The 25,331-nt window shown below is 42.9% G+C and overlaps 4 protein-coding genes and 1 pseudogene across 5 annotated transcripts; all 5 read left to right on the top strand.

Moving 5' to 3' along the window:
- Positions 1-35: 35 nt before the first annotated feature.
- On the top strand, positions 36-5,110 carry LOC112901591 (kinesin-like protein KIN-14H). Its single transcript, XM_025970538.1, has 17 exons — positions 36-345; positions 466-693; positions 775-919; positions 1,100-1,209; positions 1,306-1,425; positions 1,538-1,741; positions 1,886-2,095; positions 2,169-2,243; positions 2,349-2,495; positions 2,639-2,783; positions 2,885-2,994; positions 3,317-3,475; positions 3,567-3,769; positions 4,034-4,115; positions 4,315-4,419; positions 4,503-4,607; positions 4,692-5,110. Exons 1-17 carry the CDS (start codon positions 310-312, stop codon positions 4,869-4,871), a joined length of 2,364 nt encoding a protein of 787 aa, XP_025826323.1. The 5' UTR covers positions 36-309; the 3' UTR covers positions 4,872-5,110.
- A 919-nt stretch (positions 5,111-6,029) lies between these two features.
- LOC112900869 (thioredoxin-like protein CXXS1) lies at positions 6,030-9,006 on the top strand. The gene is made up of 4 exons (XM_025969656.1): positions 6,030-6,062; positions 7,535-7,771; positions 8,221-8,343; positions 8,562-9,006. The coding sequence occupies exons 1-4, from the start codon at positions 6,030-6,032 to the stop codon at positions 8,718-8,720; spliced, it is 552 nt and encodes a 183-aa protein (XP_025825441.1). The 3' UTR covers positions 8,721-9,006.
- Positions 9,007-10,060: 1,054 nt separating this feature from the next.
- On the top strand, positions 10,061-10,831 carry LOC112901546 (uncharacterized protein Os04g0629400-like). The gene has a single exon (XM_025970477.1). It carries the CDS (start codon positions 10,292-10,294, stop codon positions 10,664-10,666), a length of 375 nt encoding a protein of 124 aa, XP_025826262.1. The 5' UTR covers positions 10,061-10,291; the 3' UTR covers positions 10,667-10,831.
- A 355-nt stretch (positions 10,832-11,186) lies between these two features.
- On the top strand, positions 11,187-17,648 carry LOC112899855 (helicase-like transcription factor CHR28). 2 transcript variants are annotated; one of them, XM_025968494.1, is made up of 12 exons: positions 11,187-11,348; positions 12,040-12,103; positions 12,193-12,840; positions 12,949-13,103; positions 13,177-13,248; positions 13,334-13,408; positions 13,730-14,690; positions 15,015-15,145; positions 15,488-15,709; positions 15,888-16,394; positions 16,478-16,687; positions 17,189-17,648. In XM_025968494.1, exons 3-12 carry the CDS (start codon positions 12,246-12,248, stop codon positions 17,291-17,293), a joined length of 3,033 nt encoding a protein of 1,010 aa, XP_025824279.1. In that variant the 5' UTR covers positions 11,187-11,348; positions 12,040-12,103; positions 12,193-12,245; the 3' UTR covers positions 17,294-17,648. The 2 variants fall into 2 exon arrangements, with proteins under 2 accessions (XP_025824279.1, XP_025824278.1); XM_025968493.1 differs by having other exon boundaries at positions 12,040-12,840.
- Positions 17,649-18,955: 1,307 nt separating this feature from the next.
- LOC112900868 lies at positions 18,956-23,489 on the top strand (annotated as a pseudogene).
- Positions 23,490-25,331: the final 1,842 nt, after the last annotated feature.

The following is a 25,331-nucleotide window of genomic DNA, read 5'->3' as shown; positions in this document are numbered from 1 at the left end:
GCTCCGCCGCCTCCTCCCCTCCCCCAGCCCCCCTCACATCGGCTTCTCGCTCGGATCCGAGCCAACGGAAAAATCCCCGGAAAATCGAAGGTGATTTCTCCGCAGGTCCATGCGAGCACCTCGGCCCCGCGGTTCTGCTGAGGTTTTCCGGAGCTTTTTGGATCCCGGGTGCGAATTCGTCGGCGCTTCAAAGCCACGAGATTCTTTGCCGTCGGGCTCACTCCACCCCGCACCAAGAAAGCTCCACCTCTCCCACCGCCGGGAGGAGAAAACCTAAGCTAGAACCCCTAATCCCACCAGGAACCCACCATGGCCTCGTCTGTGCCGCCTCGCAGCTCCTACCTGGTGATTTTTTCCTCGCCTCCCCCGCAAACTTTCTCCTTTTCTTGGGTTTGCTATTCGCTTCTGAGTTGCTCGGGATTCGGAATGCGGTGAGTGGTGACGGTGCTGCTGCTGTTGCCGCAGAAGAAGGAGAACGCGGGGACCGCGCGGCGCGAAATGGGGCTCAAGGTGACGCCGCGCCGGAACGTGCTGTCGGCCATCAACAACGGCGAGGCCAACGGCGGGACGTCGTCCGCGCCAGCAGATGGCGGCGGGGCGGAGGCCGCGCCCGTGGTCGAGTTCAGTGGGAGGGAGGACGTGGAGCGGCTGCTTGCCGAGAAGATGAAGGGCAAGAGCAAGAACGATTACAAGGTTGGTTCCGCGGGGCTTTATTGGTTAGGCGTTTTGTTGCATATTTGGAGGCGTTTTCTTGAATTCGTCATATTTCTGCAGGGGAGAGTCGAACAGATGAGCGACTACATCAAGAAGCTCAGGGCGTGCACCCGGTGGTATATGGAGCTAGAAGATGGCTATTTGGCTGAGCAGGAGAAGCTCAGGGGTACTTTGGATGCCGAGAACAGCCGTCATACTGAATTGGGTAAATAAATCCTAACTCTCCTTTTATTCTTTCCGTTTGGCTGAGCTCACGGAGAGGAAAATTGAGCCCTAGCAGGCTCTCAGCGCACTGTACTATTTAGTATCGGAAGATTCTGAATTATTGTTCATTTGAGTGTCTGTCAGCGCCACGTGGTATTTATTGATAGAATTCTCGTTGCAGAGACCCAGCTCAGCAATGCGATTGAAGAGTTGAAAGCTGCTAACTTGGACTTGACAAGGCGTTGCGAGAGTCTAGAGGAGACCTTGAACAGGGAGAAGTCCGAAAAATTGGTGAGGGATAGATAAGCTTATGTCACTGTTGCGTGATAATTGATACACCTCCGACTTCTCACTAAAATTTTGTTTGCTCAATTTTGTATATGGCAGATTGCTGTGGAGTCTTACGAGAAAGAAAAGCAGGAAAGAGAATCGGCTGAGAGTTCACGTGATGTACTGACTGTAGATCTAGAAAGGGTCACTCATGATGCCAAGCGCTTTAGTGAGCAGGTAATGGTTGGCATAATGTTTTCAGGGAAATAGTTAACGTAATCTTATCACCTTTTTAAATGGTTTTGTACCTCAAGACCTCTCTGTTAACATATATGTCATGAACTGCCAGCTAAAAATGGTTCAAGACACAAACAAAAGGCTTCAAGAATACAACACCAGCTTACAACAATACAACAGTAATCTTCAGGCTGATGCCTCAAAGAGTGGCGAGACTATCTCAAAACTACAAAAAGAGAAGAGCGCCATGATGGAAAGTATGGCCACTTTGAGAGAATGTAACAATTCAATGAGCAGCCAGCTAGAATCTTCTAGAGTGAGTACTTCCATGAAATATTCTTGATCAACTATTTATTGAATTTTAGCATGGACTGTTCAATGAATTTGAGTGATATGTATATTTCAGCATGAATTATAAATATATATGTTTTAAGTCTATTTTCTTTTAATATTCTGTTAGGCTTCTCAGCAAGAGGCTATTAGGGTGAAGGAAGAACTCAGGAAAGAAGTGGAGTGCCTTAGAGCTGAGTTGAAGCAGGTTAGAGATGATCGTGATCATTCGATTGCTCAACTGAACAGTTTGAACATTGAACTTGCTAATTGCAAGGAACAAATTGGTAGATCATCAAAAGAATGTGAAAGCATGAGTACAAAAGTATCGTCACTTGAGGTTTGTATCTGCAGGTTCGAATTCATATCTGTAGCTCATAACTATTGGGCTTAAAATCATTCTCTGTTATTAGGAAACATGCAATACACAGCAAAAACAGATTCAGACTTTTCAGAAGCAGCTTGCAGCTGCAACCCAGAAGTTGAAGGTTAGAAGTTGAAGATTTGCTAGTTGCCGCTAGTGTTTCTATACCTCTATGAAACTAATGTATTGTTTCATTTTTGTTGTTTGAAACAATTGTTTATCTATGCAGCTTGCTGATATGACTGCAATCGAGGCGATGACAGGATACGAAGAGCAGAAGGAGAAAATAAAATACCTCGAGGAGCGTTTGGCACATGCAGAGTCTCAAATTGTTGAAGGTGACGAGTTGCGGAAAAAACTACACAACACCATACTGGTAATACTTGAAAGCATACTATCTCTTTGTTAAGCTGTTATTTATTAGTATCTCTTTTTTTTAAAAAAAAACTTTGAATGAGCAGTTGAAGTATTAATATATAAGTTTTACTCTCTAGGTATTGATTGGCCTTATCTTTGCAGGAATTGAAAGGAAATATCAGGGTTTTTTGTCGAGTTCGGCCACTTCTTCGGTTTGATGGTGATTCAAATGGTCCAGAAGGTGCCTCTATCTCTTTTCCAACATCAGTAGAATCTACTGGGCGTGCTATTGATTTGATGAACCAAGGTAAATTATGTGTTCAACATGGTTATTTCTTGGGTTTCCTACTGAATTTTATATTATGATACTAATGTGGTGTTCCTTTGTTGTTATATGTTCCTATGAAGGCCAGAAGCTTTCCTTCTCATATGACAAGGTTTTTGACCACAATGCTTCACAAGAAGATGTGTTTGTGGAAATATCGCAATTAGTCCAAAGTGCCCTTGATGGATACAAGGTATTAACTTTGAATTACAACATGATGTGCTGATGGATAGTTATAAATGTTCATCTTGTATGGTTGCAATCATCCTAACTCCCAACATATGTAATGGAAATCATATGCTTAAAAGTATTAACATTTGGAGTTTCTAGTGATGTGGTGCCTTTGTTGTGTTAAGACGACCACATAATTCACACACAATCAAGTTACTACTATCCTGATGGAGCTTTCAGTTCATATGAATTGTCATTTCTTTTTCACATATCTTCGTTAGTTGCCATATCTTTTGTTCATCTATGAAGCAATTTATCATGGTTAATGTGTCGCTGTGATGCAGGTATGCATATTTGCATACGGTCAAACCGGATCTGGTAAAACTTATACAATGATGGGCAGGCCGGGGATTGATCAAAAAGGCATAATACCTCGCTCATTGGAACAAATTTTTAAGACAAGTCAATCTCTAGAGTCTCAAGGATGGGAGTATTCCATGCAAGTTAGTATCACACAAGTATTTGGCTTTCACAATGCTGCTTTGGTTTGTGTTGTTACTAATATAATTTATTTATATTTGACTCAATGTGTAGGTATCAATGTTGGAAATATACAATGAGACAATTCGCGATTTGTTAGCACCAGGCCGCCCAAATAGTTTTGACATGACACCCAGTAAACAATACACTATAAAGCACGACTCTCATGGGAATACAACTGTGTCTGACCTTACAATTATTGATGTCTTCAGTATTGCTGATGTGACTACTCTACTAGATAAAGCATCCCACAGCAGGTGAGCCTCTTTGATCGCACATATGCATTTGACCCTTGTTTTTTGTTGAGCATTGACATCTGCCGGTAATTTTTCACTTCAATAGAATAGACTTACTGGTGTATTATTTATTTTGTGCAAAGACTAGTGTTAATATATAGTGCTTGTTTTTAGGGAAGTAAAATCACTAGTTTAACCTTGTATCTAACCTGGTGTTCCTACATGTATATTTATGTGACTACATATCTGTATTGGATCTAATTATGTGTTCTCCATTTTTAACAGGTCTGTGGGTAAGACCCAGATGAATGAGCAATCTTCTAGGAGCCATTTTGTGTTCACACTAAAGATATTAGGATCAAATGAGGTATGCAAAGTCTACATATTGAGCTATCAGGAACTATATTAAAAAACTTTTAACTTTATTATCATGCCAACATCTACCAAAATATATAGTGTGCTTAATGCTTCATTTTCGTATGGATGTTAATTCTTTTTTTAGACAAATACTCAGCATTTTAAATAAACATAAATGATGGGAGAATTTTTTTTTCATTTTCTTACAGAACACAGGTCAACATGTCCAAGGGGTCCTTAACTTGATTGATTTAGCTGGAAGCGAGCGTCTTGCTAAAAGTGGTTCCACAGGTGATCGCTTGAAGGAAACTCAGGTAAGTGTTTGTTTCTTATAGATTTCCAATATTCTCAGCATTCGATAGTGGTATGTAATCATGCTTTTTTTTTTATGTTTTAGTCAATCAATAAAAGCTTGTCAGCTTTGAGTGATGTAATCTTTGCGATTGCAAAAGGAGACGACCATGTTCCCTTCAGAAATTCAAAACTTACATACCTATTGCAGGTTAGTGATTCAGGGTATCTATTTAAAGGTGTATATTCTGGAGTCTATTTCAAACAATTTCTTAGCTATAACTTGACTTTGCAGCCTTGCCTTGGAGGAGACTCGAAAACTCTCATGTTTGTCAATATTTCACCTGAGGCATCATCTGTTGGGGAGACGATATGCTCATTGAGGTTTGCTTCAAGGGTGAATGCTTGTGAAATCGGGATACCAAGACGTCAGACACAAGCACGTTCCTTTGATTCTAGGCTGAGTTATGGGTAAAGTCGTTGTAGCCATCATTGTAATATGATGTATAATGAGGTGGTTTATGCTACATTTGGCCACAAAGGTGAGGCGCGACAGAAATCTTGTAATTTGTACAGTGTAGGCAGTGGCAATGTGCTGAGAGCAGCATATGTTTGAGTGCTGACATCTTGTCACGCTTTCCGTTTGGTATAGCAGATTTTTGAGTAATATTAATTGTGACGGTGGTTTCAAAATTGAAACTACGTTTTTTTCCAGCCAAGCAGAACTCAGCTGCTGGCTTTATGGCAATTGGCAACAGCAACAGTACTATATGCTACTATGCTACAACGAAAAGTCACTTGGTACCTTGTACTCTACTTATTTGGGGTCATGAGTGGCTGTTCCACGGGACAACGCAGCAAAAACTGAAGTATTGCCTCTTGAAGCAGCCATATTATATATATTATCATGGACGAATCTTTTGACGAGCTAATGCCAGTTTCCAGCTTATGACACGAGTGACGAACAATTCACAGCCTGCTTGCTCGTTTGCTGCACTATGAGCTTGTTTTTCAGGTAACTTTCTTCTGTACTGTCTTTTCTCTGAAACCTTTGTATTCTTGCGTAAAACTATCAGGATGGCTATTCCAAAATTATTCTATATTTTTTCAATCTGGAGCACGAGCCAGCAGCAAAGTTTATGATCATTACTCTGGTTCATTCAATTTGAAAAAAAAAATGAAACAAAGAATTCTAATATCTTGAGCTCACACACGCGGCCCATCCTTATCCTGAGCCCAGGCACGCGCGCAGCTGCGGCCCAAGTTCAAGCCGGCGTTGCAACTTGCAAGCACGGGGAGCTCGTCAGAATCCGCGGCGGCGTCTTCTCCGGCGGCGACCGGAGACTTCGACGGCGCAGCGCCCTGAGACCTCGAGCGCTTTCCCGGAATCGATCATGTTCTTGATCGAAGCCAGCAGGCGAAAGCTATGAGCAATTCCTTTTCCTTCCGTGCGGCAATCGGTAAGTGTATGTACTATACACAGCTAGGATGCAAGGTGTTTGCTATAGGTTATAATTCTAAATTTCCAAAAAAAATTCATTTGTTTCCTAAGTCACTATCAGAATTAAGATAATGGCATGGATCTTGGGTAGAATTATGCTACATTACGCGTTCGCGATTTATAGGAGACAACATGGAGCTTGATTGTGATGTTAACTCGTACTGTGTACGCTATACCTTGTAACTACGCACTGGGGTTGTTTCATCCTGGATCAGTCCTTATGTATGATTGAATTCGACATTCCATGTTTGTGCCTCCACTAGATGGAATTTATGGGTTAAGCTGGTTTTGTCAAACTCAATTATTGCTCATATCATACAAAATCATTGCATTACGTGTAGGTAGGGGTTGTTTCCCCATCTATTTTGGATCTTATCCCTGTCTGTACTAAGGATGCAACACCAGTACGGATTGGATAGGTCTGTCGGATCATCCATGCTCACGCTGCCTTGAAACTACAAGAAGCAAAATAAATATATGGAAGATTCTGGATTTGTGTTTCTGCCATAAATTAGAAGATAGGTTCAAGGTGCCTTGTCTTGATTCATTTATTCCCATTTGGTGAAGGACTTTTCTTATAAGCAAAAGCACCCAAAGTCATACTAATATTGTAGGATGGAACTTTTATAATACCCCAGAGACCAGGTTATTTTTCATTGGATAATCCAAGTTCTATTCAACATCCCTTTTTTCTCCAACGATGCGTGAAAGCTGTGTGTCATTTCATTAAGAAGGAAATAATACAAAGGAGAGGCAGGCAGCCAACTCCCGGAGATGTCCAATTACAGACGTGCCACGTACGTTAGAAACTCGAGCTCCACCAAACACACCGACCTAAGTGTCAAGGATAATTGACCTGATGACTGTTCTATTCAACATCAAAAGATACCAACTAACGAAAGTAGGAAACTAGAGAGTTGATTGGTTACTTATACTGGAGGGGTACAGTATCTTTAATTGCCATAGTGCTGATAAGAACCTATGTATAATACTCATCTTCACGGGTTTTTCTTGGAAAAAAAAAGAAACTTATTCCTTATCTGTAGTTCTCATATAGTCCAGAAAATGATACCTTTTCATTACTAAACACACTGGGGGTCCATGAAGTGGTTTTCGTTACTAAACACCACTGGGGTCCATGAAGTGGCACCAAAGTAATCCTAACCTCATATGAGGCCCATGTTTTTGTGATGCCGTGTGCTATCATCGATGTGGTGCTATGTACCATCTTAGGTAAGGAAGCTGTTTTTTCCCTCAAGAAGATAGCAAGTTGATGCCACAGAAGAATGTAGCACTGCCAGCAACACACTATGATGTGGATTTGACTATGATGGACGCGTTTTACTAGGATGTTAGTTAATAAGGTTAAGTTGTGGGCTCCTTTCCGGCATCTTACCTGATAAGCATTGTATTAATATTTATGCCTCACATGTTCTCACCTTATAAGCATTGTATTAATATGCTTCCATTTGTATGCCTCTCTTTTTTCTACTACTGGAAGTATCTCTTATGTGGTTGACATAAACACATAAGATTTTTTAATACTGCATAGGATCCTCCTGACTTCAGAAAAATCAGACCAGCCAAAATAAGGCTGGACCCACCATCTGTAGAATATATTCCCATGCTTATCTTAGCGGAGTGGATTGGCACACCTTTGCTTCCGTAAACAATCTGTAAATCTTTTTCTTGCTGGGGAAGGGATCTGGGAGGAGGAGACCAAGAAGCAGAACAGAGAAGGGGAAGAAGCTTGTGTTCTCAGGCCATATGGAGATCCAGCAGCCCCGGGGGTTGGCAATTCGAAGGTCGTGAAGGTTCAGAGCGAGGAGGCATGGGAGCTATTCACCAATCAAGCAAGCAACGAAGGGCGCCCTGTGGGTACCCCTTCCTCTCCCTTTCCTCCTATCCCCTCTCCTTTGGCCTGGTTCTTTTCTTCTTGTTGAGATTCCGTTCAATTTTCAAAGTTCCAGCAATGCCCTTTGATGTTGTGGGCTCTCAGTCGTTTCCAGTTTGGTCCATTCTTTGTTTCTGTTTATGATTGTGCTAGAATGATTGATGTATATCATAACGCTGTTGCTTTTGTGAGATTATGCAACTTTTTAGCAACTTGGTTTCTATATAGCCATGCTCCTTCTTCTTCTTCTTCCTTTTGCTGTTTGTGCATCCTTTACATCTTTTCCTTTCATTATAATGAGCAAAATCAGTAGAGCTGGGGAAAGATTAGCCTGACGGTGGTGCTCTGTTTTGCTAGCGATCCTGCTCCTGTTTTTCAAATCCACACAAAATTTTAACCTTGATAAATTATCCCCCCCATGTCGTGCAGGTTGTTGCTCATTTCGGGGCATCATGGTGTGTGACATCCCTGTCCATGAACTACAAGTTTGAGGAGCTAGCTCAGACCCACCCTGAGATCTTGTTCCTCTATGTGGATGTTGACGATATCCAGGTAAATCACTTTTGATCTTACCGGTCATGTGTCTGGGCTTTTTATGGTCTAACCTCTAAGGAAAGAAAGGAACTCTCTTAGCCACATCATATTTATATTTTATAAATTTGATATTATGACACAACACATGCAGAAACTCACTCTTCGTACATGTCTCTGAAGAAAGCCTGATTATGCTATGCCACCATGATGTACTGACGCACCGTAAATGAATGCAGAGTGTTTCATCCAAGTACGGAGTGAAGGCCATGCCGACATTTTTCCTCATCAAGAACAAGGAGGTGGTGAGGAAGATTGTTGGGGCAAATCCAGATGAGTTGAAGAAGATGGTGGATGCTTCTGCTGATCCCTTCGAAACTCAGATAGTCGTCGAATAGTCGTTCCTCGCCACCATGTCCTCTGAAACTCTCATATGGCCGAGAGCACTGCCTGGTCAGGTCTTCTGAATCTGGACGTTCCAAACTGTACATTGTCGCGTTTGTGACTCTGATGGGTGTCGCTTTATAACTCAGTAGTCTTGCCTGTTGGTTCTGCAACTGTGACAGCAGTGTGTGTGACTCTGAAACATTTTTTTTTTGAAAGAGTGTGACTCTGAATGTGGCATGCGTTTGGGGTTGAAAAATAAAGGTCGCTTCAGAAATGGTTGATTATGCTAGTGCCAAATTCCTCTCTTCTGACAATGGAGTATTAAAGTGTTACCATCTCTGCAGCATTGCAAATGTGCAAATCCCCATGATTAAGCGTGATGTACAATCCCAGATTACGTTGGTAGGTACTATGTGGTAGAGGTAGCTTCTTTTTTTTTAGATAATGGGTAAAGGTAGCTTCTAGATAAGATTATCATATATTTGAAGGTGCCAGTGCAACTGCAGCTTTGCATCTGAATCAAACGAATATACAACAGAAATGGACCTGACCTGCAGGCACCACATCTAACCACCCTAGGATAATGAACAAAACTGCAAGCTGTGCTGTGGCCCAATGCAACATGTGAGCAACTATTGATATGTCACAGGTTGGCTTCAGCTTTTCCCTCAATGATACTCATCTTGGCCCAAGAGGCGCTGAAGAAAAAAGATGAAAGGGGAGACGAGGAAGGAAAGGCAAATCATTGCTGGGGAGACACCATGGCATGCTGCCATGGCACCATGGACTGTGGTGTACACTGTACAGTGCATTCTCCATGATCCCATTCCCAGGGTCTGTGGGGCTCTGAAGCTTCACACTTACTGTCGCCTCTTCCAATAGATCCCCACCAGGAGTGTCGGCAGAGTAACTTCTGTTACTGACAAGCACAACAGATGGTAGAAGTGTGCTTTTGTCGCCTGAGAATCTCTGCTTGTTTTCTGCAATTCTGCCGACATCAACCAGCACTTGATCCCTTGAATCTGTCAGGTGAATGCAGAAGAGTACTAGTGCAGAACGTACCACTGCAGAAATGATTTTGTGTTGCCGTAATCTGACCTTTCTGTTCTGTCATGCAAACCAGAAAGCACAGAGCATAGAGCATGTTCTTTCAAAAACAGAGCACAGAGCAGGCTGATATGATGACCAAACACCAAACTAACTGCTGAAACTGAACGGCACTGAATAAGATAAAAAGTTTTTGTGACATAATTAAGTTCTCGTGATTGTTTGTTAATTGCTTATAATACTGTGTGTACTTCGGTAACAGCAACTAACAGAACTTTTTCTCACGCTCTCTCTCTCCTTCACGTGTAGCCATGCACGAGCGCTAATCCGACAAGCAGCACCAACACCAAAAACAAAAGCGAGGTGGCCGAGTGCCCCCTCTTCCTCTGTGACCCATTCGCCATCACCCTACCTCTCTCTTCTCTCCCCCATTCTCCTTCCGTGCGTGCTCTCCTGCATGTTATGCTGGTGAGAGAGGAGGGAGTGGTGGCTAGAGGTTGAAGAAGAGAGGGAGCAGCGGCGGGCCTGCCTTCCGATGTGCTGCTACGTGGGCAAGGCCACCAAGATCTTCCTGTGCCTCGTCGCGGCGCTCCTCGTCGCGGGCCTCGTCCTCGGCTTCGGCCTGGCCCGCCACACGTGGGGAGCCAACAGGGCCCAGACAGACTGCCGCTGGCCCGACTGCCAGCAGCAGGGGCCCGCGTACGGCGACCCGCTCCTGCCGGCCACCGCCGGCGCCGCCACCACGCCGCCGGCCAACCCGCTCACGCAGCCCGCCGTGGCTGCGTTCCCCGGTGTCGCTTCGTCGTCGTCGTCCTCCGCCTCAGCCGCCGCGCCCCCGCCCACGGGCGTGCCCTACTTTGGGCCGCCTGGGCCGTTCGTAGTGGGCCTCGGCCCGGCTGCTCACGCATGAGGGGCTGAGGCAAAGCGAGTTGGATTTTGACCTTTTTTTTCCATTTGTTAGTTTCCTGGATTTTAGCGTTTGAATGCGATTTATTTCCTTTTTTGTATTTCTACATAGTTTGGATTTGTTTCGCTGTACAATTGCCTAAATTACTCCGAACATGTGCCTGTTGTTTCCTTGGATACATCTAAATTAAATTAAATTCACCTGGATTTCTCCGGTTCATGTTTGGGGGGATGGACTTCGTACTCCTCTTCCAAACGGTCCTGAAATTTCGACGAAATTCGTGTGAAATTTCACGTACCCAACAGTCATTATCTGCCGTTCCGTCGTGGCCTCCCACACGCTTTCTTCCACCGTAAGCCACGGCCGACCGTTTCCGTTTTCGCAGCCAATGAGAATATTTTCGTTTCCCGCTCGCGTCCTCCCACTGACAAGTGAGCCCGGGCGTCAGGGGCCCACTCAGCAGGCAAACAAAGCTCTGCAACCAACGCGGCGCCACTCTCCCAAATACTTTTTCAGGTCTCGCCCGCCCGCCCGCCGTCACGCACGAACCAACTCGCCGGATTCCCCTCGCCGCTGTAGATTCTCGCAGATTCCGCCGGCGCACGTGCTCCCCGGCCTTCGGCGCCGCGCCGCGTGCGTCCGCCCGTCGATCCCCGCCCGCCCCGGCTCGCCGATTTCGGAGCAGGTAACGACGACGCTGACTTCGCTTCCCCGTGGTGCTTTCCTTGATTGGTTCGTGGTCTGCTTCCTGGACGGAAAGCTATTATAATATGGTTTCGTTGGATGCGAGTGCTTTGATTTACAGGAAATTTAAACGGTATTGATTCCGCTTGGGATGGAAAGGCGGCGCTTTGCGCAGATTAGGGCGTTGTGGTTTGCCGGGAAGGGGAGTTGGGGAAGGTTTAAGCGATCGCGGGATTGGTTGGGTTTGCGAATTCCGCATATGTTGCCTAACGGGATTATTTTGTACGTTCGTATGTAGCGCTGTGGGTGTGGGTTCCTGTATTGTACTGTTGCTTGGGAAATAACAGTCTGATGACAGTTTTCCTGTTGCTGTTGTGACGAATCTACTTCGCTTGAATCTTGATCCTTGCAAAAATTCTGCACCTTTGAGTTCATTTTCTTTTCGACTAATAACCGGGGGGGGGGGGGGTGCAGTTCTGTTAACTTTTTTGAAGAGCTAACATCTCGCACTCGAGTATCAACTGTTCCATCCTTTTTGCACACTGCTGTCTCCTCCTTTGTTGAAGCCAAATAAAATTCTTGATAACCGTTGGTGTCTTTTTGTTGCTAGAGTTTCACTTCAGAATTTGCATTACTGCCGACCCTGACACGTGTAGCTGAAATTTCGTTTGCCATCTTGATGCCACTTGCAGGCTAGCTGCCGCCTGCTCTACTGAGATCTGGTCACAAGTACTAATCTGAGCTGCTTGAGGCTTGGTGCGCTATTTATTTATTTATTCCTTGTCACAAGTCATTTCATAGGAGACAGGCATCAGCCCTTCTGATGTTGATTAATTTGATTATAGCTGGTGATCAAAGCTAGGAATAACAGATATTCAACAAAGCAGATTCAACGCTTATGATTGCAAGCAGTATGGACATTATTGACTTGAGTTCAGATAGTGAGGAAGGCATCATTGACCTGTCTTCTGATAGTGAAGACAACAATGAGTTCCATTCATGCAGAGAAGATGATACCGATTATGATGATCCTGTTAGTCCTTATCACCTGCCTCTTGTTCCTTTGAGCACAGCACCTGATCAGAATAGCGTGGAACAACTGACCAGCCTGGAATACGATGATTGGCATGAGATCGCTAAAAAAGAATATGATGATTGGTTTAGCAGTAGAAATGCTTCATCCTCTTACAGCCCTGTGGACAATAGATCAACCACTGAAATGAGCAGTGGGGTGAGCAATGATATCAGTAGGGATCTTCCATTATCAATAACATATGGTTCTGCAGCAAAATCTGAACATTTCTATGTTCCAAGTGTTGAACATCAGCTTCCACAATCTTTCACCGACGGAAGTTTCAGTCCTCAATCATTTGCACCCAACCATTCAAGTTTAGATGACAACAGAATCAAGGAAGAGCCTGCTATGAAGTTTATTGGTTTTCAAAGATTCACTGCCAATGGAAATGGGATGTCTTCATCTACAATGCCAACCGGTGACATTTTATTTACTATCCAGTATCCATGAAAGGTTTTAATTTGAGTAATCCTACAATAATTGTGCTAAGTGTGGATATTAAGACAATGTTGTTTGGAACTGTCAGATGATGTCTTTATATATGGAGGTTCGCGTTCACATAGGATATTCCCTCCGCCAATGCCATCCAGGACTTCTGTTAATGATGCAACAATTGACAATGATGTTGAAAAAAGGCTTTTTGGTCTTGACGAGAGAGCTGTATATGAAGAAGCCCTTAAGGTTTAAATCTTTCCTATTTCTTTTTTTAGTCATACTTGGATGAACCATAGTAATGTTCCCAAAACAAGTGCAGCATATCAGCCAGGAAAAGGGCGAAGAAGATCTGCCTGAAGGTGTTATGTCAGTATCACTGCTTAAGCATCAGGTAACCTTTTCTTTAGTCTCAGTTCCTCAGTTATTTTGCTTATTCTGGAGGCCATCTTCACTCCATGTTCTTTTATGTTTCAAAGAAAATGGCATTAGCTTGGATGCTTTCGAAGGAGAATAGTTCACATTGTCTGGGTGGAATTTTGGCAGATGATCAGGTTATTTCTTACTTTTCTACCTTCAAGTAACTTTTAATTCTTTCTGTCAGATTCCTTTATGCTTCCTCTGATCACAAATATTAGTCCATCATGACATTAACATGGTCTTCAATGTGTAACTTTGACAGCAAATATCTATAAGATATATTCTCTCAAATAGCAAAACTTATATAGGAGTATAATGAAAGCGCATTTCATGATGAATCTACTAACATTGACCTTACATTGTCAATCTATGTGTGTTTTTACTTAGGACAAACCTAGATGGACTTATATTTGTGATTGGATGAAATATTAAGAAATTAACTTTCTGCGATACAGGGTCTTGGGAAGACAATATCAATGATTGCCCTTATACAGAAGGAGAGGGTTAAGCAGTCTAGGTTCATGACTTCTGGATCATACTGTACAACATCTGTCCTAAGCATTGATGATGATGACGTGGTGATTGTCATGGACAAGAAACAACTGAAGGCTGAACCCCTGAACAAGCTACATGATTCTACACAATTGCATGTTGCCAACAGTCTTAAGCTCTCTGATAGTCAGTCAGGTGCTGTTACTGATTGTGTTGAACCAAGGAAGAAGACCAGGGTGAAGCCCTCTGCATCAACCTTGGGGCCCAAGATTAGACATGCTGCAGGAACATTGGTGGTGTGCCCTGCTAGTGTTCTTAGGCAGTGGGCTAATGAGTTGTCTGTGAAGGTTATGGAAGGCGCTAAATTGTCAGTTTTGGTTTATCATGGAGGTTCAAGGACTAGAGATCCAAATGAGTTGGCAAAATATGATGTCGTTGTCACAACATACATGACTGTGGCTAATGAAGTGCCTAAAGCAAACTCTGATGATGATACAAAGGACATTGAAATGTCTGGAACTTGTCCGGAATTGTGTGTCGGTGGCAAGAGAAAACAACCCAAAAAAAAGCAGAGCAAGGCAAAGAAGAAAAATAAACCTAGCAATTCATATGGTGGTCCACTTGCCAGGGTACGATGGTTCAGAGTTGTGCTTGATGAAGCTCAAACTATAAAAAACTACCGGACTCAAGTGTCGAGAGCTTGTTGTGGACTGAGGGCTCAGAGGAGATGGTGCTTATCAGGAACACCCATACAAAACAAAATTGACGATCTATACAGCTATTTCTGTTTTTTGAAATATGAACCGTATTCTAAATTTAGTTCTTTCAAATATATGATCAAGCACCCAATCTCTAGAGACTCAGTTCGTGGCTATAAGAAACTTCAAGCTATCTTGAGGATAGTTCTACTGCGGCGCACAAAAGGTGAAATAAAGTACCTGAACCATATATATATATCTGTCTGCATTTTGTACCTCTGAGCTAGACTATGAAACCTGCACTGATGCACGCTTTAATTCTTTTGCCTGCAAAACTTAATAATTCCTTAATATGGAATGGCTTGCAACCATCAAACTTTGTTCAGCATATTTGATCTTGTTTGTTTCATCCAGTACTTTCTGAAAAAGAATTCTATTGTGTTTCGTATATCATTATTTCCAAGGTTTCTCAGTATATGCCATTGTCACTTGGTTCTTCATTGGTTGTGATATTTATCATTGATACACTCTTGAACGGTTGTCCATACAGAAACATTAATAGATGGAGAACCAATCTTAAAATTACCAGCAAAGACAATCATGCTGAGTAAAATAGATTTCACCCCAGAGGAGCGAGCTTTCTACTTAACACTTGAAGAAGGCTCTCGACAAAAGTTCAAGGTACCTTCAACTTTACGTCATCTTTCTTCAGTAGGGTACAAACTCAATTGCTTAAGTATGATGCTTTTTTAGTTGCAATCATGGTTGGATTGTCTTTGTCTAATCTCAGAAGTCAGTAGCAGTATTAGTATAATTGATGTATGCTCCTTATATTTGCACTACCTTTACTGAAGATTAGGTCTAGCGGTTTATAATCACATAAGAATTAGCTAACATATTGAAATGCCTTTCAAATTAAAGTTCAGTTGCTCCTTATGATTTTTGCCTTTTCAAATTAAAGTTCAGTTGCTCAGGAATTTCAGTAAGAAATGCCTCAGGTCATATGTTCTGTTCGTGATATAGGCCTATGATGCAGCTGGAACAATAAAGGAAAATTATGCAAACATCCTTGTGTTGCTGTTGCGGCTTCGGCAGGCTTGTGACCACCCTCTTCTTTTGAAGGGGCAGGAATCAGATCTGATTGACAATAATTCTATTGAAATGGCAAAGCAACTTCCTAAGGAAACAGTCACAGATTTGCTTGAAAAGCTGGAAAGAGGTCCTGCAATTTGTTCCATATGCAGTGTAAGCAATCAGTTCACTCAAAATTTGTCACATGCACAGTTTTTGAAATGTTTTCTTCTTCTTTGAATAAGCAAAAGAGATATGTGTTAGTGTGTGACGAAACATTAAACAGTTACCGGTTTGTTTCGTTTTAGCTAATGTTTCTTATGAGTACAGTAATTTATTTCCACATTTGCAGGATCCACCTGAGGATGCTGTTGTTGCAACATGTGGCCATGTTTTCTGCTATCAGTGTGTGCATGATACCTTAACGGGTGATGCACATGTCTGCCCCTATACACTTTGTGGAAAGAAACTGAGTGTTCGATCTGTTTTTACACCAGCAGTATTAAAGCTTTCTATCTTGCCAAAGTTGGAAATTGATAAAAAAACTAGTTGTTCCACTGTGGATGATAAAGCATCTTCAATCTGTGATAGCAGTTACATCTCCTCGAAGATCTGTGAAGCAGTGGGCATACTTAAATCAATCATCAAGACACGTGCCGTTACGATGGGGGATACTACTGAATCAATTCCAAGCGAGGAGGCCCCTGTTAAGGCAATAGTCTTCTCCCAGTGGACTGGCATGCTGGATTTGATGGGGCTTTCACTGAACAGCAATAATATACAATTTAGGAGGCTAGACGGGGCAATGTGTCTCAACTTGAGAGAAAAAGGAGTGAACGAGTTTCAAACTGATCCAGAGGTCCTTGCATTCTATCCTTTCTCATCCAGCACTGTTTGCTTATATTTGACACATATATTTAGATAATCCTTTTCATCCTTTAGGTGAGAGTGATGCTAATGTCACTGAAGGCTGGCAATCTGGGTCTAAATATGGTAGCTGCTAGCCATGTTATTATGCTTGATCCTTGGTGGAATCCTTACGCCGAGGACCAGGCGGTTGACAGAGCACACAGGATTGGTCAGACCCGTCCTGTTACTGTTTCGCGGTTTACAGTTAAAGAAACGGTGGAAGACCGCATATTAGCTTTGCAGGTAATACTTTGGCTCTTGCATTTTCATTTTGAGATCACAATATTCTTTCTTTTTGTAATTAGAGGACACATGCTCCGTTAATGGTGTCACATGTTGATTTTAGGGAATGTTTGGCATTGACAGCTTAACAGATTCAGCCTATAATTGATGAATCATAAAAAGTAGTTAAGCTGGTTCATATTTCTCTCAGTTCAATTTAGTTTTGTAGCCAACTTTAAGCCAATACAGTACTTCAATTTTGTACCACGTCTTTTATTAGGAAATAATGATTGCTGTAAAATGACATAGCAGCTACAATGAACAATGAAATGATTATGAATGATAGCCTAACGATATATATCAAAGCAGCTATTACATATGTACATCACATGCCAGTGTCAATCTCTTTCTTCCTGAAATAATTTTATGTGAGCTAGAAGGTCTATTCATCTTGTGGAGTGTATACTGCTAATCAATTTCCATGTTTTAATTGACAAGACGTGTATATATTTATCCTGCCAGGAGAAAAAGCGAACGATGGTCCAATCCGCTTTTGGCGAGGATGGTTCCAGCGGCAATGCTACTCGGCTCACCGTAGAAGATCTCCGGTACCTCTTCATGGTGTGATGGCGACCCGCAAAAATTCGTGGGGCTGATGATTATTTGCTGTGGCAGTCCTAACACATAGGCTAGGTTAGAGTTGATCGCGTATCTGGCACCCTTGTTTATGTAAGTAGGCATCTGAAGCTGAGGTAGGTAGTATATGCTTATGCACCTCACCATCACTGATGCTCCAAGCTCACATTATATCGACACTGTTCTGGTAGTTGCTGGACAATGTAGCGTTTGCTGGTTTTCGCAATTATGCCCATGCGTGTTAGCTAGTCAGAGAGTTATTCCATCCGCAGGAGAATACCTGTACATAAATGACATAGATAATCTTCCATTTTGGTTCTTTGATTATGGGGTCCACGGGCATGCCTAGAAATGAAACCTGTAACTGGTATGGTGCTGCAGAAGAAGAGGGCCAAATGCTTTTGAGGGTCGGCTGTGAATTGTGATGCAAATGATATGTCGATAATTGCTGACCATCTAGGCACAGAACGCCAGCAAATTTCCAAGAGGATTTCAGAAAGGGAGTGACTAGACATCACTTGAGTGATTTTTTTGTCTGGCTTTCAATCGATTTTTGCACCAATCTAATCATGGCACGTAGCAGTGCTGGGAGCAAACTCATTAATTGAAAAATGGACGCGATGTGTGGTTGCGCTTGGCGGTGGCAGGTAGCAGCAGAGCAACAATGGAGATTGGAGAGGGAGGAGGACGAGGCGGCGGCGGCCGCGGCGGCAGGATGAGACGGCGCGGAGCCGAGCCGCTGCGCCTGCGGGAACGATGTCCTTATCACGAGTCCTCGTCGCGATCCGTCCGATGGCCGCGACATCCGCGCGTCGCTTCGCGAGAGCAGGTACGCACACGATCCAGTTTGCATACCGGATGCAGCGAATTTTTTTCCAGTTTCCTTGCTTGGTTCCTGGTTTATCGGTCGCCCGCAGCCCTCGTTTTTTTTTGCGAATTTCAAATCGTCTCGGCCAACGGTACCCCAGGTCCCACGCCGCCAACAAATACCCTTCCTCCTTCCCCTCGATCGATCACCACAACTCCATCGCCCAAATTCCGCCCCGTTCGTACTCCCCCACGTCTGCAAGACTGCAACCGCGCCGGCCGCCGGCGCTCCACGCTGCTGTCTCCTCCGACGGTCCGGCCGCGGCGACACGCACGGACGCCGAGGTAATCCGAGGCTTCAGTACGTGATCACGAGTTCAGGTCGGCGTCGGTCGACTTGGATCATGTTGCACGCGCGTTCGGCAGATAGTGGCCGACTAGATCATGTTCTGATCAATCGCTTCATTTTTCGTACATTTATGTGCATCGTAGATTCACTAGTTCGATCGGCAGACAGTTCTTATATGCATGTAGCTTCCTTTTTATACGTGTTGGCAGATTGATTGTGTGATGCTTGCTGTGTGATGAACCCAGGGCATTTCCTGCTGTTCCTGTTGTGATAGATCTCCTTAGCGTATACTACTGCAGCTACACTTTTTGAGTGCTTCAGTTTGCCTTTATGTTGAAATAACGACTGCTCAATCCATTAGGCACTGCTGTATAGCCGCAGAAAATGCATTCTTGTTTACGTTTCATCTACCCGTCGAGCATCTACTGTTGACACTTTTCTTATAAACCAAATATATGACAAGGCAGGATTGGATCATATGCATGTTTGCAGGCACTATGGAAATCATCGACTTAAGTTCAGATGGTGAAGCAATTGTTGACTTGTGTTCAGATGGTGAGGACAGCAGCAGCACCAATATGTGCTCAGATAGCGAAGACGATCACGGTCACCATGATTTCCGCAATCCTTTTCGCCAGCAGCCTCTCCATTCTCTCAGCACAACTTCTGATGACACGAGTAGCGATGATGAACCAGTTATGCTGGATGGAGACGGCTTTTTAAGTACTCATCAGGCTACATCCTATTATAGAACAAGCAAGGACCTCCCTCGTCAGCCAATGCCATCCGTGACTTCTGTTATTGATTTTGAAGCCGATAGTAGCCAAAACTCCCTAAAAAGAGTCATTTTACTGTCGATGAGAAAGCCGTGTATGAAGAAGCCTTGCAGGTATGCTACTTCAGTTTTATTATACTTGGTATGAACCGAATTATTTTCTCCTGAACTGTATGCAGCATTTCGGTCAGGAAAAAGGGGAAGAAGATCTGCCTGAAGGTGTTCTGTCAGTTTCGCTCCTTAAGCATCAGGTATCTTTTTTTTTGATAATCGCAGTTTTGTAATTATTTATCTTACTTCGGGGGCCCTATTCATTCGTATGCTCTATGTTTCAAAGAAAATAGCATTAGCTTGGATGGTCTCCAGGGAGAATAGTACACATTGTTCTGGTGGAATTCTGGCAGATGATCAGGTTATTTCTTATGAACCTTATTCCAATACATTTTAGTCTTTTTTTTATCAGATTCCTTTGTTATAGGCACATAGTTTCATTTTCATGTGACGCAGGGTCTTGGGAAGACAATATCTATGATTGCCCTTATACAGAAGGAGAGGCTTCAGCAATCTAGGTTCATGTCTAATGATTCAGAATGTGATATATCTGCTGAAGACGATGACGAAGCAGAGCTTGTTGTGGACAAGAAGGACTTGAGGGCCCATGCTACCCAGTCAAGGCTGTTAAAGCTCAGCCCAAGAAGAAGACCAGAGTGAGCTCCAGTGCATCAACCTTGAGGAGGACGTCCAGGCCAGCTGCAGGCACATTGGTGGTGTGCCCTGCTAGCGTTCTTAAGCAGTGGGCTAGTGAGTTATCTGCAAAGGTTGCCCAGCGCGCAGAATTGTCTGTTCTGTTTTGCCATGGAGGTTCAAGGACTAGAGATCCAACTGAGCTGGCAGAATTCGATGTTGTTGTCACCACATATGCAATTGTGTCCCTTGAAGTGCCAAAAGAAAACACTGATAGTGAAATTAATAAGATGAAACTTGAGAAAAATGCAGCAGGCAAGGCAAAGAAGAAAAAGAAACCTAACAATTCAAAGGGTGGCCCACTTGCCATGGTACGATGGTTCAGAGTTGTGCTAGAGGAAGCTCACGCAGTAAAAAGACACCAGACTCAAATGGCTAAAGCCTGTTGTGGATTGAGCGCGGAAAGGAGATGGTGCTTATCAGGAACACCTATCCAAAATAGCATTGATGATCTATACAGCTATTTCCGCTTCCTAAAATATGAGCCTTACTCTAACTTTAGTTCATTACGCTCTATGATTAAAAACCCAGTTTCTAGAAATGCAACTCATGGCTATAAGAAACTTCAAACTGTCTTGAGTATAGTTCTGCTGCGGCGCATAAAAGGTCAGTTAAAATATTTTGAATACATATACCTTTCTGCAATTTTTACCTATACATAGGCTACACTGAAAAACCTGCCCAGTGCATCATTCTGCCTATAGCCCTTACTATTTCCCAAATAATCTGGAATTACTCGTAACAAAAAAATTCTGTGTTTAGTATATAGATTAGTTACATATACGGATGTATTATGTACAGGACTAGGAGTTATATAGTTGACAACATGAATTAAAATTTTCTGTTCTGAAGATGCATAGGCCTCTGCCATTTGCAAAAATCATGGGTATTGATGTAGCATATAAAGTATTATATTTTCTTATTACTTTTTATGGAATAATACTTGGCACATCTCCATTTCATTTCTTTTTTGTGTGTGTCCAGTTCTTTGTTTCTCTGAAGGAAATCCCATCATGTTTTCACCCTAAGTTTTTAGACGTTTTCAGCATATTTGGCTGTTATTTGATTATTTTCTGGTTATGATATTTTTTTCATTGATCTACTTTTTAACTCTTTCCATACAGAAATGCTACTTGATGGAGAGCCAATCATAAACATACCACCAAAGACAATTCAGTTGAGTAAAATAGATTTCACCAAGGAGGAGCGAGCTTTCTATTTATATCTTGAAGAAAGCTCTTGTCAAAAGTTAAAGGTAGTTTCCAGTTTACATTCTCAATTTTCTTTATTTTGTATTCTTTCAATAAGTAGTCAGTAGCTTGCCCCATCCCCCTGTTGTCTTACATGATAAATGTTTCAGTCCAGATGATAAGTTTTGATGAACATGAGCTAGTTGTCCACATTAACTTTATGAAAGTTAGGTTCAAGGGGTCACATTTAAGTCAATACTTATTCTATGTGTTCATTTTACATTTCTGTTTTCAAAGTAATAAGTTTCAATTGCGCAGAAATTTCAGTGTGCAATATCTGAATGCTTGTATGTTGAGTTCATTTTACAGGGACGCTCTAAAAAGTACATTCAGAAAAACTATGTGCATATCCTGGCCTTGCTGTCTCAACTTCGTCAGGCTTGTAACCACGCTTTCCTTTTTGTTGGACCAAGGATAAAGGCCTCCACCCCTCCCACTATAACACCTGGGTTTTATGGTCGGGTTGGCTAGGTGGGACGTTCTAACTTGGTACCAGAGCTGAGGTCCTGGGTTCGATCCCTCCTGGCCACGCATTTCCGCTGCGCGATTTCCCCTGCGTCTCTCGTGTGCTGAGACCTGCTGCGGGCTACGCCGGGCTCGCACGCCGTAGGGGGAATGTTGGACCAAGGATAAAGGCCTCCACCCCTCCCACTATAACACCTGGGTTTTATGGTCGGGTTGGCTAGGTGGGACGTTCTAACTCTTTTGAAGGGGAAACAATCGTTTGACCACTCTCTAGGATTGGCAAAGCAACTTCCTGTGGAAATAGCAGCAATGTGCTTGAAAATATGAAAAGAAATGCTGCAAAATGTACCATATGCAGTGTAAGGAAACAATTCACTCAGTGTTCGTACATGCAGATTTTTTTCACCTTGCAATAACTGCTAGCTCACTTATTCTCGGTATTAATTTTCTTTTGCAATATACCAATATTTTCTTTCTTTCTGTAGGAACCACCAATGAGAGCTGTTGTAGCAACATGCGGTCATGTTTTCTGCTGTGATTGTTACATGATAAACTAATAAACAATGTGAAGGTTAAAGAGAAGGTCTGCCCCGCTTCTCCACATTGTGGAAAGGAAATAAGTCCCCAATCTCTTTTATTAGCTTATGCTTTGAAGTTCGTTCTCTGGCCTAAAGTTGGAGTCAGATGCAACAACGAGTTGCTCCACATCTGAGGACCAACCATTCTCAATCTGTGAAAGTAGTTACACCTCCTCGAAGAGCCAGGCCACCATCGACATACTCAAGTCGGTCATCAACACAGGGAATGATCATGATGCAACGGGATCAATTCCAAGCGAGATAGCTCCCTCTAAGGCCATAGTCTTCACCCAGTGGTCTCGCATGCTAGACTTGCTGGAGCATTCACTGAGCAGCAACCATATTGAGTTCAGGAGGTTGGACGGGTCGCTGCCTCTGAATGTAAGAGAAAGAGCAGTGAAAGAATTTAACACTGACCCAGAGGTTCGTTTCTTGCGTTCTACATTTTATTTTCATTCCACCCTAGTTATTTACCTTTAGACATTTCAGAAAGTAATCAATTTTCATTCTTCAGGTGAGAGTGATCATTATGTCACTGAAGGCTGGCAATCTTGGCCTGAACATGGTAGCTGCTTGCCATGTGATCATGCTTGATCCTTGGTGGAACCCCTCAGCTGAGGATCAGGCAGTTGACAGGGCACATAGGATCGGGCAGACCCGTCCTGTTAGTGTCTCCCGTTTAATCATCAAAGACACGGTGGAAGATCGCATTTTATCTCTTCAGGTAATATTTGTCACGCCGATGCACTTACATTTTGGGGTCTTTATTTTCTTCCCCTGCTTAGATGGTATGAATTTTGTTGATCATGTGAGTTTAGAGAGAATTCAGATCACAGTTCAATAGAAAAATGGCCCCAAAAGACTAAGTTTTAAAGAAGATGGTCCAATCTGCACTGGGCGAGGACCAATCCGGTGGCAGCGCTGCGGCTCAGCTCACCGTCGAGGATCTCAAATATATCTTCAAGATATGACGATACCATGTAAAAAGAATTGCAAGGATCCTTCCTAGGGCTGATGTGATCAATATTTATCGCCACGATAAATATGCAGCCATGCAGGCTAGCTATAGGTTGCTCCCTTAACTGATGAAGAAAGCATGAACATGAAAGAAGAAAACACTTGCCTGCTAGTGATATGGACCTTGAGGCTGTTTTCCTTGCAATTTTTATCTTACCACAGATGTTATGCCAGACTTATTGTCTGTGTTGTGGAGTTTTTGGTCTCTCAACTTTTTTTTTAGAGGATTATTTTGGTCTCTCAACTGCCAATATGAAGCATCAAGGAATTTTTTTAAAAAAGGGTTAAAGAAATTAAATTCGAAAAAGGGGTGCTGTTTTGGAAATTTTCGAAAAATGGGTACCTCCCGCCCGTTCAACGGGCAGGATGCGTGGGGCTGGACACCTCCCGCCCATCCAACGAGCGGGACGTGCCAGATCTTTTCCCAGGCCCCTCCCGAGGGCCTCTTCGCGAATAAGAAACTTTTTTATTCGCGAAGAGGCCCTTGACACGGGCGCGGGGGCATCACACCCTCCCAACGGGCGGGAGGTCCGGGGCCCGTACAGTGCGGAGGGGCATCCCGCCCGTTGGGCGGGCGAGAGGTTCCCCAGCCCCTATATAAGCCCACACTTGCCTCCAAATTTTCATTTTATTCAGTAAAAATCAGAAAAAAAAAGAAAGGAAGGAGAGGAAGAGAGGAGAGGAAGCGGCAAAGCCCCGTTCATACGTCAGTTTGGAGTTATATACTCGTTCTAGTCGTATAATTACTTGAAAATAACTATAATCTAGGAAATATTTCTTAGGGCAGTTATATTTTGAATAGTTTTTAGTATTTTCAATTATTTTTAGAAATATTTCTTAGGGTAGTTATATTTTGAATAGTTTTTTGTATTTTCAATTGTTTTTAGAAATATTTCTTAGGATAGTTATATTTTGAATAGTTTTTAGTATTTTTAATTATTTTTAGTATAATTTATATTCTGAATAGTTTAGAATCTGGAAAATATAATTCGAGAATCGCAGAAATTTAGGGTTATTGTGTATTAATATGTAGTATAACTAGTTTATTAATAATTGATAGATATGTCTTCCGAGTAGTGTATTTTTAGTATATATTACGGAGAAGGAAATGTGATTTATGGGCCAAATATGGTAGATTTAAGTGAATTCAACTGTGCGGTCAGAGGAATTACCAGACTGCATGAGAGGACATTTGAATCCCTATGTAACTGGTTAATAAGTGGATTAAGGATTAATCAGGAGACACACACTGTGAATACACTGTGAGTATTCAGTGCGTCATAAATCGTACCACTCACGCTTTGATCTGGGAGCCGATGCTACTTGCAAGCAACGATGACTGGTTAAGTTATCTGCAAAATGCAAGTCATTGGCAATGACCACTGGTACACCTTGTCAGTGTGTACCAGAAGTTTTTGATAAACATCGAAGCTGTTGCGGGGATGAAGATGTTGATGAAGAAGTTGAGGAGCCAAACATTGAGGCAGGTGGCACCGCAGCACCTCAATGCGTGGCTGATGAGGGGGAGAACATACCCCGTATTGTTGAACAGCTACGAGACAAAAATCGTGAGTTCGATGAAGTAATGAATGTCGATTCGTCTGATGATGATGAGGATGTGCCTGAAGAATAGGTGAGCAGCGACTTCAGTCATCTTGTCATAGATGAGGGACCCAGCGTGCCTTGGGATTGCAGAGAGAACGAAGTTGTCCAGGGTGTGAGGTACCAGTCAATTGATGAGGTGAAGGAAGCTATTAAGTGTTGGTCTCTCTCTTATGCGAGAGTTCAAAACAGTCGAGTGCAAGTCTCGTAACTACGATGTTGTATGTGTGAAGGAGGGTTGTCCGTGGCGGGTGCATGCGTATAAGGGCAAATGGAAAGATTATTGGGAATGCTCAATTGTCACTCAGCACACTTGTCATCTGGACCCGGTATACCGCTGCGGCTGCCCAGACACGTGCGCCGTACGGGTTGTCCTCCCTGTGCACGCGTGACGAGGCGTACTGGCTCACAAAGGCGAACCTAGTGTTTGATATTGTCATGG

The sequence above is a fragment of the Panicum hallii genome, chromosome 7, assembly GCF_002211085.1.
Source record: "Panicum hallii strain FIL2 chromosome 7, PHallii_v3.1, whole genome shotgun sequence".
Taxonomy (NCBI): Eukaryota; Viridiplantae; Streptophyta; class Magnoliopsida; order Poales; family Poaceae; genus Panicum; species Panicum hallii.
This window is presented reverse-complemented; position numbering and strand designations above follow the sequence as displayed.